Raw genomic sequence first — 15,131 nt, forward strand, 5'->3', positions numbered from 1 at the left:
TTCAAAATAATGTACTGGACTAGTACATTATATTATAGTCTACCTGAGGTTTATGTACGGCACCTTCGCATTTGTAAATGATGACGAGTTGTTCCAACTGACCTGTCTTGTTTTGTAACTAAATTGTGTAATTATTCCTCCGCGCCCATGTACAAATTGAGAGCGCTGTTGCACAAATAACACATCCAACATCTCTGCACTTTTGACGTGGCCGGCGAGATCCGCCATCTTGTGGAAACGCCTTGGAGAGGAAGAGTTAGAATCCGGGGGGAGAGGCAATAGCCGACATTTTCAATATATATATATATTTTAAGAAAAGGACAAATAAAAGCCTCCATAGAACCTCAAATCGTTTTTTGAAGCCAGTAAAGCCGAGACGGTCGATAGCAGAATTTCGTTTTAACGAGGTAACAACTATGCAGCTTGATTTGTTTTGATGAAGGAGCGGGTGGGAGCTAAACTATCGAGATGTTTTTCTTCAGCATTTAAAAGGAAAAAAAAAATCGCCCGAAAAAGCTGGATTATGGTGAAACGTGGGTTTGGGATTGAATAAGTAAAACACACGGGGATATAATACTTGGCAAAATGTAGAGTATGCCATAATTCGTTAATAAGCCAGAATTGTTACATTTATTTGTTTTTAAAAGTGCTTGTTTTGCTCCGATCTTTTGTGAATTCAGTGTTTAAAAATGTGAATGCGTGGAAAAGGCAAGAAATCGGTGGGAGGAAATGTATTTTCACGTCACTCAACTACCACCGCTGTTTTATTCGTGTTCCACTTATTGTTTTGATTCAATGACCTGGACAAATGTGGTCAATATAAAAACCTCTTTTTTTTCCCCTTCCTTCTGTGTAGATGTGTTAGTACTGTGTGTGGTATTTGTCATTTATCACGGGGTTATATTCCTTTGTTGTACCGTCCCGGTTCTTTGTGAAAAATGTTTTTCACAAAGCCATTTGTGTTTAAATGTTTGGTTGACAAACGTGTTGCAAAACATGAATTGTACAGGTTGCCTAGGGTGATGGGGCCTGTTAATGAACACACATCCTTTGCTATCTAAGTGTCGGTAACCGCCGTCCTACAACGAGTTCCTCAAATAACCTCGATTTCATCTAGTGAATATGATCAGTTGTTGACATTTAGTGTGTGTATTATATATATATATGATTATTCAGCTCGAGTCAAATTGATGCTTACGTGTTTTTATTCGCCTTTAGTATATAAGCTAAGACTTAAGTTTAAGATAGTTGCAGGTTATGCTGATGAGTCATTGGAATAACATGTTCCATACAAAATGTATCAAATGTAAATTAACATTAATATAGACGTTTATTGTTGCAAATGGTATTTTCCATGTCTCTCCTCCGTAACTGAAATACACAATTAAGCTGTGCTAATGACTCATCTTTAGTGCTTGTTTCCAAGGTAGCACCCACACTAGTTATTGTCAGCTTTATCACTTTGTGTTATGAGTCATTTAGCACCGTGGTTTTCAACCCTGGTCCTGGATCCACTGTGTCTGCTGGTTTTCATTTAACTGAGCTCCTCAATTACTTACCTAGACCCTTAATTTAAATTATAAATTTACTTAATTAGGCCTTTAATTGTTTTAAGCCCTTCAACAGTTGCAGAGTTTAAAGACCCAAAGACATCAAATTTGACCCCCGAGCTTTTTATACATGGAAGGTGATCTTTGTGTTATTGTAAGTAATGCTGGCCAATAAAGACTTGTAAATACACATTTTAAATGTTTATAATCCGTGTCGAAATTCAGGCATTACAGTGTAAACACTTCGTCTGACACAACTCCGGCGATTTTCGATGACGTCGGCGGAAGTAGCCTGGCAGTAGCTCTATTTTACTGCATGGAAATCAATGGAGAGCGGCGGTGAGTTTTTTGAACTGTCGTTTTCCGAATCTAGCACAGAATTTGATCAGACACCAGCATTTGACAACCAGGAATGAGAGGCAGGTGTTTTGCAGCCCACAGTTAAAATCATTATTTTTGACAAGTATGATACTTCTTAATTTTGAAGTTGTTGGTATTTTTAATAATAATAATAATAATAATAATAATAATAATAATAATAATAATAATAATGCATTTTGGCGCTCTGGCGAACCGAACTTTAAATGAAGTGACTAGCTGTACCATGGCTGTTAATTGCTGTAGGCCCTAGAGTCAATGAATGTTATGCACAGAAGGCTTAATTCTCCTATAGGCGATGTACAAAATAGTAAATAAACACAACTTAATCGCTTTCTTTGAAGTTCCAGCAGAGCAGTACATTTGGGTGTGCAGTTGTTAGACCCACAATGGCCACAGTCTTGTTGCCGGTCCAACAATTGCACAGGTGTACTGCTTGTACTGTTCCTGTCAGATGGTAGTTGATCAGGTCGGAGTTGATATAGTGAGATTTTTATTTTAAATACCGTGGGTACTGCATCCTTTTTAAGTTTCTAATTGTGTTGCACATTAATTCTATATGATGTCATTAGAGCCGGCTGATTGTAGTGCACATTTCATGGACGATTGTTTTGACCATGTACCGAGTGCTGAGTTGGACGTAATTATAGCGCATTCGCCTTACTTGCCTATTCCATTCAGCCCGAAGTTTTTCGGCTGGTGGAAATTTGAAGAGGGTTATACCATCAGTGGCTATATTAGAACAACCTGCCGCAATACAACGTTTAGGCATAGCTGAACTTAACCTTTTAAATCTTTTAAAATTATTTGCACAATACACATTGCTGTACTTATACAGTGTACAGTGAGCTTCCACTAACTCCGATGACGACTTGCGGTCGACGGTCATACAGCAGGAAAATGTCTTCATGTTAATGTTGGGAGGGACATTTTAAAATATTTTGCAGAAACTACGTGTCGCAATTGAACATTTTAAATGAGAAAAGCATTAATACATTGTTATCCTTTTGTAAAAAGTTGTTAGGAACTTGATATGAAAACTTTAAGTTACTTTATAAAATGTTGTAGCTAACTTGAATTCTGCAACTGTTTGAACTGAAAACAAGTATAGAGGTCTAAATAAGCAAATTATCAGTTTAATTAAGGGTCTGTTAAGTAATTGAGAGATCAGTTGAAATGAAAACCAGCAGACACAGTGGGTCCCCAGGATCAGAGTTGAAAACCACAGATTGCGGCAGACGCTTTTAGCAACTTGCAGACGAGGGGGTGAAACTTACAGTAGGTTTTGGTAATGGGCACATGCATACTTGGTAATGGTGTGTTTATGCACATAGTTTTAAAAATAACTGTATGTAAGCCCTTAGCAACCAGACTTGGAGTCAATTACAATTGTAATATGTAATTGCAATTCCATTATAATTGTACGTGTAATTGAACGTTTACACACCTGCATAATAGTATTTGAAATTACCATGTAATTGGTCAGTTACAGTTCAAGTGCACATCTTTCCAAGCTTAATCATTCACAGTTCCATATTGTGTTTTACATTGAGCAAATGTTCTTGTATTTTCAACCATTGTTTTTCTGAGGACGTTGATGCTTTCTTGTACTTTCAAAGATTATTTTTGCTATTTGTGTCTCTCTCCCATTGGATGTTAAGTTTATTTAGGTCACATGACCATCCAGTTTAGAGTATTGTTCACACAACAGCTTCATCTTTGGCGCAAATACTTATGTTTCAAGGTCGATAATATCAGTGAAAAGGTTAATACAGCTATCCAGCTTTCGATAGCATACTTCAGCCTAAACAATCTTTGTTAACTTATTCAAGGAACAAAGCTGCCTTTTAATTTTTGTGAAATGGTGAAAGCAATAGTATTGTGCAGGATTTTCACTGCTGTAGAATAGTTGGGTGTGGTGTCTTGATTTCCAGACATTGTTCTGGTACCGATTATTATAAGTCACAGACACCTTTTTATTCCAACCTTGTGTGTTGCTGTTATTCAGAGTATGCATTTATCTTCTAAAAATTCAACTTTTTATTTTTCAGATTTCCTTGGCCAGTGTTGAAATACATTATTTTTCAGCCATGGGGAATGCTTTTCAGTCCCTCTTCAGAGGCTTGTTTGGTAAAAAAGAAATGCGAATTCTTATGGTGGGTCTCGATGCTGCTGGAAAGACAACAATTTTGTACAAACTTAAACTTGGTGAAATTGTAACTACTATTCCCACTATAGGTAAGTTTGATTAAATCTGAGGAGTGTTTAAGTTGCTATAATATGAAGGTTTATTTTGTTTGTAAGGTGCACTTGCACTTATAAAAAGGGTATTTAAGATTAATTTATAAATGTATGACATGCATATATATTTGATTTTCTTTTTACATTGGCATCGCACAACAAAGAAATCAAATATACAGTGCTTATAGAAAGTCTCCACCCCCTTTCAAAATTTTCACCTTTTGTTGCCTTATAGGCGGGAATTTTTTTTTTCTTTTATCTACACACCCTACCCCACAACTTCCAAGTGGAAACAATTTTCTAGAACTTTGTAGAACATTAATTAAAAATAAAAACTGATAGCTTGGTTGGTGTCCACCCCCCTTTGTAATAGCAATCCTAAATTAGCTGAGGTGTAACCAATAGCTTTCAAAATCACACACAGAGTTAAGTGACCTCCACCTGTGAAGTTGTAGTGATTCGCATGATTTCAGAATAAATTCAGCAGTTGCTGTAGGTTCCCTCTGCAGGGTAGTGCATTTCAAAGCAAACGCTCAACCATGAGCGCCAAACAGTTTTCTAAAGAATTCTGGGACAAAGTTGAAAGGAAAAGATCAGGGGATGGGTATAAAAAGACCTTGAGTATTCCTTGGAGCACGGTCAAGACGATTACTAAGAAGTGCAAGGTGTATGGCACCACCAAGACCCTGCCTAGATCAGGCCGTCCCTCCAAACTGGATGACCGAGCAAGAAGGAGACTGATCAGAGAGGCTACCAAGAGGCCAGTGGAAATTTTGCAAGAGCTACAGGCATTTATGGCCAAGACTGGTCAAAGTGTACGTGTGTCAACAATATCCCAAGCACTCCACAAATCTGGCCTATATGGCAAGAAGGAAGCCATTACTCAAGAAAGCCCACCTTGAATCCCATTTGAAGTATGCAAAAAAACACTTGGGAGATTCTGTAGCCATGTGGCAACAAAAATCTTGGTCTGACGAAACTAAAATGGGACTTTTTGGCCTAAATGCAAAGCGTTATGTTTGGCGCAAACCCAACACAGCGCATCACCCAAAGAATGCCATCCCTACCGTGAAGCATGGTGGTAGCAGCATGTTATGAGATGTTTCTCATCAGCAGTGACCGGGGCACTTGTCAGGATAGAACAGAAAATGAATGGAGCAAAGTACAGAGAAATCCTTGAGGAAAACCTGCCTTTCACCTTTCAGCATGACAACTACCCAAAGCACACCACCAAAGCTACACTGGAGTGGCTAAGGAACAAAAAGGTAAATGTCCTTGAGTGGCCCAGTCAGAGCCCTGACCTAAATCCAATCAGATTTGTGGCATGACTTGAAGATTGCTATCCATCAACGCTTCCCAAGGAACTTGACAGAGCTCGAACAGTTTTGTAAAGAGTGGTCAAATATTGCCAAATCCAGGTTTGCAAAGTTGGACCTATCCCAACAGGCTTGCAGCTGTAATTTCTGCCAAAGGTGCTTCCATCAAGTATTAACTAAGAGGGGTGGTGACTTATCCAGTTATGATCTTACAGTTTTGTATTTAATATATCTTCTCAATAAAAACTTTTTTCCCCTTAATTGTGGAGTATAGTGTGTAGATAATTGAAAAATTTTAAATGCATGAAATTCTGAGGCAATCACACAACAAATGTGAAAAAAGGGGTTGTATACTTTTTGTAGGCACTGTAGGTATCATCATTAATCTGAGAAACAGTAAAGCAGGATACACAAAGTAAACTACACATACTTAGCTTAGTGTAGGTCTCGCACTCAAAGCCAGTGACAAAGCATTCTAAACATTTAAACCGCAATAGGATCTAAAAGACCAGATTTACGTAAATATTTTGTGTGTGCTGGGACGAACAAGGAATTTTCATGTTTGGGTGTTCGTTCAATATTTGTTAATTTGAAAATGTTATCAAAGCCATTATATGTAACATTGTATTAGTTAAATAGATTTTGAAGGCCTTGCTTTACCTCACTGAAATCGCTACACAACAGAGAATGCCATACCATATGAGCTTGTGTGTATTACAGGTAAAAACAGTATATACAGTAGATGTTTTTTTTTCTTTTAAATAATCGTGCCATTGTGTCTGCACAATAAACAAAGTTGCTATAGACATTTTTAGAAAGTAATTACATTTTCTTTAAACTTCATGAAGTGCTTTAAATGAAATAAATGTGGACGAGTGGTTGTTGTGCAATTAAGAAAACGGAAGTATTCCATTTTATTTCTCTTATTACATTCCACTGACAAAATAGGATTTAAACATGAAAGAAAAACAAAATGTTTATCACAATACAAGACATTTCCTTTGCAAGTTGGGCTAGTTACAAAAACGTGAGACATTTTGGAGTGACGTATCTGATAAGGTTGTGCCGGTATTGTAATTTTCATACCATGACAATAATATAGAAAAATATTGCGATATTCAATAATACCTTCATTTTGAGGGCCCAGCACCACATAGATTTGAGAACATAAGACTCACAAAATACATGCCGCCAGCCCACCAGAAAGTCAAAACCATGTGTCCTGTTCCCCCACCCCCCCAAAAAAAAAAAAAACAGCCAAGTCAAAATTTAAGCACATCAACTAACAGAAAAGAAAATCAAATGAACATCAATGTTAAAAACAAGCCCATTTTAATGTCTGTTTTAACCAATTGGAGCTAGTTGGGGGGGGGGGTGTTTATTGTGAAGCAGAGATGCGAATTAACAGACACTCGGTAGTTCCACACCGACCTGAAGGCTCATTCTTACAGTGTTAAGGATTTGTGTTACAGTATACACACACTGTCAACATCCCGGTCTGTATGCACATGATGTCACCTCGCATCACCTCACGTTACATCCAAACGAACACAAATAATGTGGATAACGTTTCCAGTCTAAGACATGCCCTCCCCCAATGTAACACACATACAAGCATGCATACAGCGGACAGCAGCAGCAGGAGAAACAACACCCAGATACAGAAACGGCGGTCTTGTTCTAAACCTCCACAAAGTTCTCTGGGTTGCTACAATGTTTTAACACTGCTTGGTATGAATGAATGAATGGCATTTTATAACATGTCTTATTTTATTAGCTATGTTTATTTTAGTACTAGTGACAATATTGACGATATATATAAAAAAAGTCAATTTTCCATTCCGTTTATATCAAGTATTGGCACAACCCTAGTACCTGATCTGACAAACGGACCCCGATTGACTCGCTTTTGTATTTCTGGCCCTGCTGTTTGTAAAATACTGCTTTGATTGTAGAATATTCTGTGTATATGTTTATGTACATAAATTGATATGCACACAATAATGTAAATGTTTCTGCTCTACAGAATTTAATTTCAAGAAGGCAAGACTATTAGATGAATAACTGGCATCTAATTCTAGTAAATCCGAGTTGTCTGACCGCGATTTAATGTAGGTGTTCTCGGTATTTGTTTTTAAAATCAATGTTCAGTTCTATACCTTATATTTTTTTTTTGGTTAACAAAAGGCTCAACTCATAACATCAATATTTTTCAACAAAACTTCAAAGTATTGTAAGGTCCCTCTGGTCATAGAATAACAAATTTGTGTACTCATCTCTAAGCGGAATATATAATATAAAATAAATGATAAGTTCATATATTTAAGTACTTTATAGTACTTTATACTTTTTAAGTACTTTATATTTAAGTACTCTTTCCCAGAGTTCTGAAAAAAGGACACCAATTCCAAGAAGCTTCTGTAAGAAAAATAGATTTATTTTGGTGAATTTGTATAGGAAAAGAGTCCAGTGCAGCCAAAAAAACCCTGGTCCTGGGAGAGCATCCCACTGAAACACTCGGTTCTTAAAGTATTAAACTTGGGCTAATTTTTTGCAAAAACCCTGGCTGGATTTCACTAACTAGTACAAAATATTAAATGGTGATAAAATTAGACAACTGTTTGGATGATAATTAGGATTGTTTCTCTAATTTCAGCTAACTATTCGTTTACTGAAAATCTTTGCATTGAGTGTTATAGAAATTTAAATGGCCTGTCTCATACTTCAGTGATGAAAGGTCAACTTAATATCTTAAATGTTTTATTGGAAAATGTAAATGTGCCTATGCATTTTCACATGAAGTGTACTGTTATAATTATGCAGAAATACAGAATGAAGAGAATTAAGAAAACTGCTGCAATAGTTAAAATATGCAGTACTCCTCATACCCACCTGTCCTCACCCTCCCCTTGCCATTTTCCATACGCAAAGCAGATGTGAGCAGATTAACCCTGCAGTTTATACTAAAGTTGGGAATCTGCTGATCCCTATATTCTTTGGTTGCAGTTGGTACTAAGGTAATAGAGCTGCAGGTGATCTGCAGATGGTACCATACTAGCTAGTACTTAATACAGAACTAAGGATTAAATTCATAAGTTTGTTTTAATTGACCAAATGTGTCTTAATATGTGCTTGCATAGTTTATGTAAGTGATAGAAGTTTAATAAAGTGTTGATTCTTCATTTGTTGAAAGGTCCAGTTATCAATATTGACTACTTCTGTGGTTTGCCTGTGTAATACTACTTATAGTGACCAGCTCTGGTAGGAAATCCAGATCATCCTTTTATTATTTGGGTCACTTCATAGAAAGGGGAAACCCATATGTGACGTTGGAACTATTTTTTAAATGTAGAATATATGTTAATCTGCAACTTTAAATGCTGTAACCCTAACCCAAAACGTAGAACTCTATTTCTTATAGTAGTAAGATGGAATTTGACAATCTCTCCTTTTCTGGCTAAGGTGATTGTATTTGGGAATTGATTAGCACCTCTTTGTTTTTTCTTTAGTCTCCATTAACATAAGTGTCCTATGTATGTTCTTTTTGTAGGCTGCTAAATTTGAACCACACATGTATTTATTGTGTTGCATGTAATTGTTTTGTCTTATAGGACCCCCTTGTAAATGAGGCCTCATCTCAATGGGTAAATCTTCTTATTTATTTTCACACGTGCTACGCGCTGTTTTAAATTTTTTTTTCCCCAGAGTAAAACAGGTTTAAATGGAACTGAATCGCAAAAGCACTCAGTACTGCATCTCCAGCCAAGCCCCACCCCTTGTTCTCTGTATTTTTGACATACCTCTTTACAGACGTGCAAACTGATAAATCCTCTCCTGATCACTCGTTTTTATCACCAAACTCCGCAATGTGATCCAAGTCATTATTTTATTAATGTAACATTTCCAAAAAGCTCTGCAAATGTCTGATATTCTTTGAGCGCTGGATGCAGAAGCAGCTATCTCCTTTGTTCAAGGCTATCAGATACGCCTTTTTTTTTCGGCTTCTGTCTGTCTCACTAGGCCATTGAAAGGCTTTCTCTGCTTTTTCCAGAGAAAAAACAACTAGAGACCTGTGCTTTATACCTTTTTGATGTCGGACAGGGTCCGACATCGTACTGGAAACGGCAAATTGTAAAGTCGGACCTGGTCCGACATAGGACCGCAAAGGGTTAAAGTGCTTGTGGTGTTTAAAGAGTTTATAACGGCATATGTAACAATAAAATATCTATGCAGCTCTTTTTTCTAATATACAGTGTGGAATTGATTATGTAACAGGTTTAATATCTTTAGCTTTAAGCATACCTCGAACGTAACAAGGTGATAGTCTGAACGATTGTGAAAACCATCTGTATTATGCTTTTTGCTATTAAGTTAATGGTTTCTAAAGCTTTATCTGTAGGATTGCTGTAAATGTGGTATGGGTATTTAGACTATGTTTTTGAGTGTAATTGATTTGGATACAACATATGTTTTGATACCAGTTTTACAATTACCTCAGTCGGGGGGGGGGGGGGGGCACACGCTCATAGAAATTGATCAAAGAAAAAATAACACAAACAGTACAAGTAGATGTTTTTTATAGTGCTGGGACAAATTCAAACATTTTTTTTGACATGTATTCAGATACAAAATTCAGATGTTGGTATTTGCTAGAAATTACAAAAATACCTTGCACTTTATTTACTGCCTCGCCAAAAATTCCTCTACAGTTTCAAACCTGGCAAATGAAAAAGCTCTGTGTGATATGTGAGAAATGCCTCGCTTAAAGTGGCTAACTTGCTGTCAATGTTGTGTAGTGATTTTTATATAGATTTTATACATTATATATTCTTGTGACTTTATGTGGAATGAAATAAACAAGAACCAAAATGGCGAGTCTTTTTCCCCTTCATTTTACAACTTATTTTCCACATTTGTCTTATTTGAAGTGTTTAAAGTTAAATTTCAGCTTTTGTTTGGTTTCGTTCAGCTACAATAAGGCACAAGTAAACCTCTTGTTACTTTATGAAAATGTGACTGTGGCCACTGTTTACTGTGAAAAAACGTCTATGGCAATTAAAAAAGTGGCAAGTCACAGTAGCAATTAAATATGCATTTGTAAGCAGCATACCATCTCAAAATCTGTGTTTTCAACCATAACATCTGCGTTTTTACGTCTTGTGTCAACGGTTACATTATTTTCCAGTGTAACTATTTCAGATTAACGTGCAAAACAGTCACTTACAATAGAACTTCAGTTTTATGTCTCATGAAGGATAGAGCACAAGGAGGTTAAGTGACTTGTTCAGGGTCACACAAAGTTAGTGGCTAGGGCTGAACTGGCAAACTCCTCGTAACAAGCCCCGTTCTTTAACCACTGTATCACCAAGTCTCCTATATTCATAACTACAATCTTTGTTTTGTTTAATTTTCTAACCATGCATTGGTAACCCCTTTTCATTTGATTATTTAGCAATACATTGATAGTTAAGGAAATGTATAATGTAGAAAATTATTTGTTTTTTAAAAGTAATATGCTGACTTGGCTGCTAATTTCTTTTCTTCTCTTGTAGGTTTTAATGTAGAAACTGTAGACTACAAGAACATTAGCTTCACAGTGTGGGATGTAGGTGGTCAGGACAAAATAAGACCCCTCTGGCGTCACTACTTCCAGAACACACAAGGTAAGTAACTGACCTTGACTGAAGGGGGGGGTTTCCCCCCACTCCAACTGCGTTTCCTCAGTCAGAAAATGAATAAATCCTAGTTTGGGATTTGTATGAAGTAGTATTGTCTTTATGAAGTTGAACAATAATGTAATTCAGTTATTGAATTATAGGTGTAAAATGATCTTGTCATTTTTTTGACGATCGCACGTTGGTTGTATACAGGAAAAGAAGCGAAATATTTCCTTTTATATTTGATACCTGCCACACAATCATCAATGATTTGAATAGTTATGGACAATTGTAGTGCTATCCATGTACCCACATACTGCAATAATTGAACATTGTTCCAACCCTATCCTTGTCCCAGTACTATTCAACAGTAAACCACAATAATGGAAGATCATGTCCTGCAACTTAGTTAAATCAGAATAGCATTGACAGCCACAGGATTTTTATTTTAATGTATATATTTTAGATATTTATGTAGTTCTGATTTCTAATTATTTTTGAAGGGTTGATCTTTGTGGTGGACAGTAATGACAGAGAAAGGGTAAATGAAGCCAGGGAAGAGTTAATGCGAATGCTGGCAGAAGACGAGCTTAGAGATGCTGTCCTCTTAGTATTCGCTAACAAGCAGGTAAGTGTGTTCTGTTGCATTATTTGTTCAGACTGACATTAAGAGGTTGATATGTGCAGTAATACAAGTCTTTATCTATTTACCAGTAATTATGTTTTAAAGAATTTGCCAAACTATTCTATTTTTTTTTCATGGTTAGTTAAAAATTGTTGAAATAAATACAAGTTTAATATAGTCATGTAGTTTTAAGTTGACCTTTTTAAATATTTACATACGCTCCTCAATGACTTTGTGCTTCCTCTGTGTGATGTAGGACCTTCCAAATGCAATGAATGCAGCAGAAATTACAGACAAGCTTGGACTACACTCTCTTCGTCACAGGAACTGGTACATCCAGGCAACATGTGCCACCAGTGGGGATGGTCTATATGAAGGACTAGACTGGTTATCCAATCAGCTTCGAAGCCAGAAATAACTCCTTTCCCACCCTTATCTATCTCTGTTTCCTTCCCCTTCTCCTGCTTTATTCTCTGATGTGGCAAACTGTGCTACTTTTTGGTATTGAGTGCTGGAAGCTGACCTCATTTTAAATTGTCACGATGTGTATCAAGCTACACTTTTTTTAGTTTTGGGGGAGTGTGGAGGGACAAGTTCGAAAGCAAAGTTATGTTTCTTATTTAATGTAAATAGTCCTTTTTTGTAATGAGTCAGTTTCTGGCACTCCTATGCAATATTTACTCAGCCTTCTGGTGTTTATTTTTTTGGTAAAAACTTTGACTGACGTACATGTATGTAGTACTAGAAAGGGGATTTAAGATACTTTCTCAAATGCCCAGTACATATTTCTTATGGTTGTGCAATGGAGCCCTTTTGTCACCCTCTGGTGTGTGATGTCTGTGTGGAGATTTTTAATTGGGTGTTTGTTTTTAACCTAAAGTACTGTATGACTGGTGCAGTCTTGTATTTTATCAAACACTGAAACATAAAGAGCCAGATATATAAACATAAATGCACAGATATACTACTCAAAACAAGAGTTTAATTTAAATGTCCTAATTAGTCATGGTTTGCATTTGTAAATTATAAATACCTGGCATTCCCTGTCTTGTATTGTGTAGTTACTATGTAATAATTTGACTCCAGTCTGTAACACCAATGCCATAAAGTGTCAAGCTAAAGGCAGTTGAGACATTACTTTTACTGAGATGTGCAATTTTTAGACTGAAGAAAGGGGCTTGCACTTGCATGTTTTTCACCCACTACCATACAGAGGTCAGATTGAACTGAACATAGGCATGGTGGAAAAAGAAAGTAATTGTAGTAAGTGTAGAAACTGAACGTAGTTTAGCCCCAAAATGTAGTTGCCATATACCACTCCAGAGAAAAGACTTTACCAGCAGGCCACACAGCTTACGCTTTTCCTGGCTCTATTCTGCAAGAGACAGTAGTACTGTACCTCAGTTACTGGATACCTTGTGGTTAAATAAAGCCTAACACCTTTTATAAATAGTGTGTAAGAATAAAAGAAAGAATGTTTGCAAGTCATTCCATTGTAGTCTTATGCAAAACATTACAACCGTAACCCTGTGTCTCCATTAAAATGTAGTTGAGTTGACATCGATCATGCTGCAAGGTCAGATTTGCATTCTCAAAGGTCTCTTTTTTTTTTTTTTTTTTTTTTTTTTTTCACTTGATCATCACTGAAGATGATAGAATTGTCTGAAATTAATTTGTGGGTCTATATCAGCGGGTTTGTTTCATGGTATAGGGTTCGTCCCCTGCCCCCCCCCCAATCAATTGCAGAAATACCAGTCATTTATGTACTCTTGTTTTTTTTTCATTGACAGTAATTAAAGCTTTTAGAATAAAATAGCTTAAGGTGTTCCAAAGCTCATTTATTTGTTCTATGATTATTTCACTCCTACAAATGTTCAAGAATAAAAAGCCATGATAAAATGCCTGGTGCTACCTCATAGATTATTGTTAGTGTGTGAGATGTATAATTTTTTTTAATGAGCTCTTAGCAATGACTGCCTCACCAGGCAACACGCTGGCTTTTCACAAACCCTCTATTGCCTCGGCAGATAATACACCATCAGATGTGTGTGCATGGATTTTAAGGTATTCAACTGGAAATTCCTTTGTCATTACAACACCAGTTAAATTCCATCATTTTGATTATCTGGTCCAGAAGACAGTGTAAAGTCCTGTGATTTTATTATTGTTCTGCATTGCAAGTAATACAGAGAAGCTTAACAAACCAATATATATATATATATATATATATATATATATATATATATATATATATATATATATATATATATATATATTAAATGTTATTCAAATGGTTACTGAAACCCCATTTCATAAATGTATGTTTTATATGAATCCAGTGTTTACAGACCCCCAACCCCTGCCATTTTTCTTTTATTTTTTTATTCAGTTTCAGTTGTTCAATGACTTCCATACATTCTATGAACTTTTAAATGGGAAAGCACAAATCGCCTCTAGTTTTAATTGCTCACTAGACCAGGGCTTCTCAAACTTGATCCTGGGGACCCCTTGTGTCTGCTGGGTTTCATTCTAACTGAGGTCTCCAATTACTTAACTGCACTTAATTGAACTAATAATTTGTTTAGACCTTTTTAGTTGTTTTCAGCTCTTAAGCAGTTGCAGTTTTCAAGTTAGCTATAGCATTTTCTAAGTAGCTTCAACTGTGTAAGAACTGAAAAACATTAAAGGTCTAATTAAGCAAAGTATTAGTTAAATTAAGGGTTTTGTTAAATGATTTGAGAGCTCTGCTGGAATAAAAACCAGAAAACAGGCCTGGGTTTGAGAACCCTGTTTGCTATGTTTGAATTTAGGATCTTACATTGCCAGTGTTGAGAGATTTTTTTTATTTTTTTTTTTAATGTAATTTTTCTGAACTAAGCGATCTTTAACAATGTCTGGGGGGGGGGGGGGGGTGCGCAGGCAGGCTTGGTAAAAGTTGTCTTTAGGCGTTACAAAATCTCACCTATTTACTGTACAAACTAATTTGGTGGGAAGGGAGGCTGTAGGGCAGTATGGAAACAGTTACCAATGATCTGAGCTACAGTAAAAGTGAAATGTGCATGTTTTGCCTGAAATAACCATTGAGTGATGCTATATAGTGATGTTCTTTTGTATATCTGACTGAAGAATAAAGGAAGTCCTTTGCTATCAGGGTGACAGCTACTGGTTTTCATTTGTTAACTTTTTTTTTTTAATGACCTGGGGTACACACATAGCTGCAACACTAGTATTCTAGTCAAACAGCTGAAATACAGGCACAACCTGTATTAAACTGTCCTCGCCATGCTCTGAATCATGGTAGGTAAACTGGTAATTGCTGGACAAGTTATAATGTAATTGACCAAAACTTTTTTTGGTTCAAGCA

At 36.4% G+C, this 15,131-nt stretch overlaps 1 protein-coding gene across 2 annotated transcripts; it reads left to right on the forward strand.

The window, feature by feature from the left end:
- The first annotated feature begins 232 nt into the window (after positions 1-232).
- LOC121312841 (ADP-ribosylation factor 1-like) lies at positions 233-13,699 on the forward strand. 2 transcript variants are annotated; one of them, XM_041244660.1, is made up of 5 exons: positions 233-407; positions 3,980-4,166; positions 11,038-11,148; positions 11,646-11,770; positions 12,024-13,699. In XM_041244660.1, the coding sequence occupies exons 2-5, from the start codon at positions 4,019-4,021 to the stop codon at positions 12,183-12,185; spliced, it is 546 nt and encodes a 181-aa protein (XP_041100594.1). In that variant the 5' UTR covers positions 233-407; positions 3,980-4,018; the 3' UTR covers positions 12,186-13,699. The 2 variants fall into 2 exon arrangements, with proteins under 2 accessions (XP_041100594.1, XP_041100597.1); XM_041244663.1 differs by lacking the exons at positions 233-407; positions 3,980-4,166 and adding an exon at positions 9,099-9,129.
- Positions 13,700-15,131: the final 1,432 nt, after the last annotated feature.

This window comes from Polyodon spathula, chromosome 3 (genome assembly GCF_017654505.1).
Source record: "Polyodon spathula isolate WHYD16114869_AA chromosome 3, ASM1765450v1, whole genome shotgun sequence".
NCBI lineage: Eukaryota > Metazoa > Chordata > Actinopteri > Acipenseriformes > Polyodontidae > Polyodon > Polyodon spathula.

Excerpts from the sequence above, each read along its gene's own strand:
- LOC121312841 (XM_041244660.1), top strand. The coding sequence starts at position 4,019 with ATGGGGAATGCTTTTCAGTCCCTCTTCAGAGGCTTGTTTGGTAAAAAA. Across the intron at positions 11,149-11,645 it reads CTACTTCCAGAACACACAAG|GGTTGATCTTTGTGGTGGAC; the intron begins GTAAGTAACTGA and ends TTATTTTTGAAG. Across the intron at positions 11,771-12,023 it reads TAGTATTCGCTAACAAGCAG|GACCTTCCAAATGCAATGAA; the intron begins GTAAGTGTGTTC and ends TGTGTGATGTAG.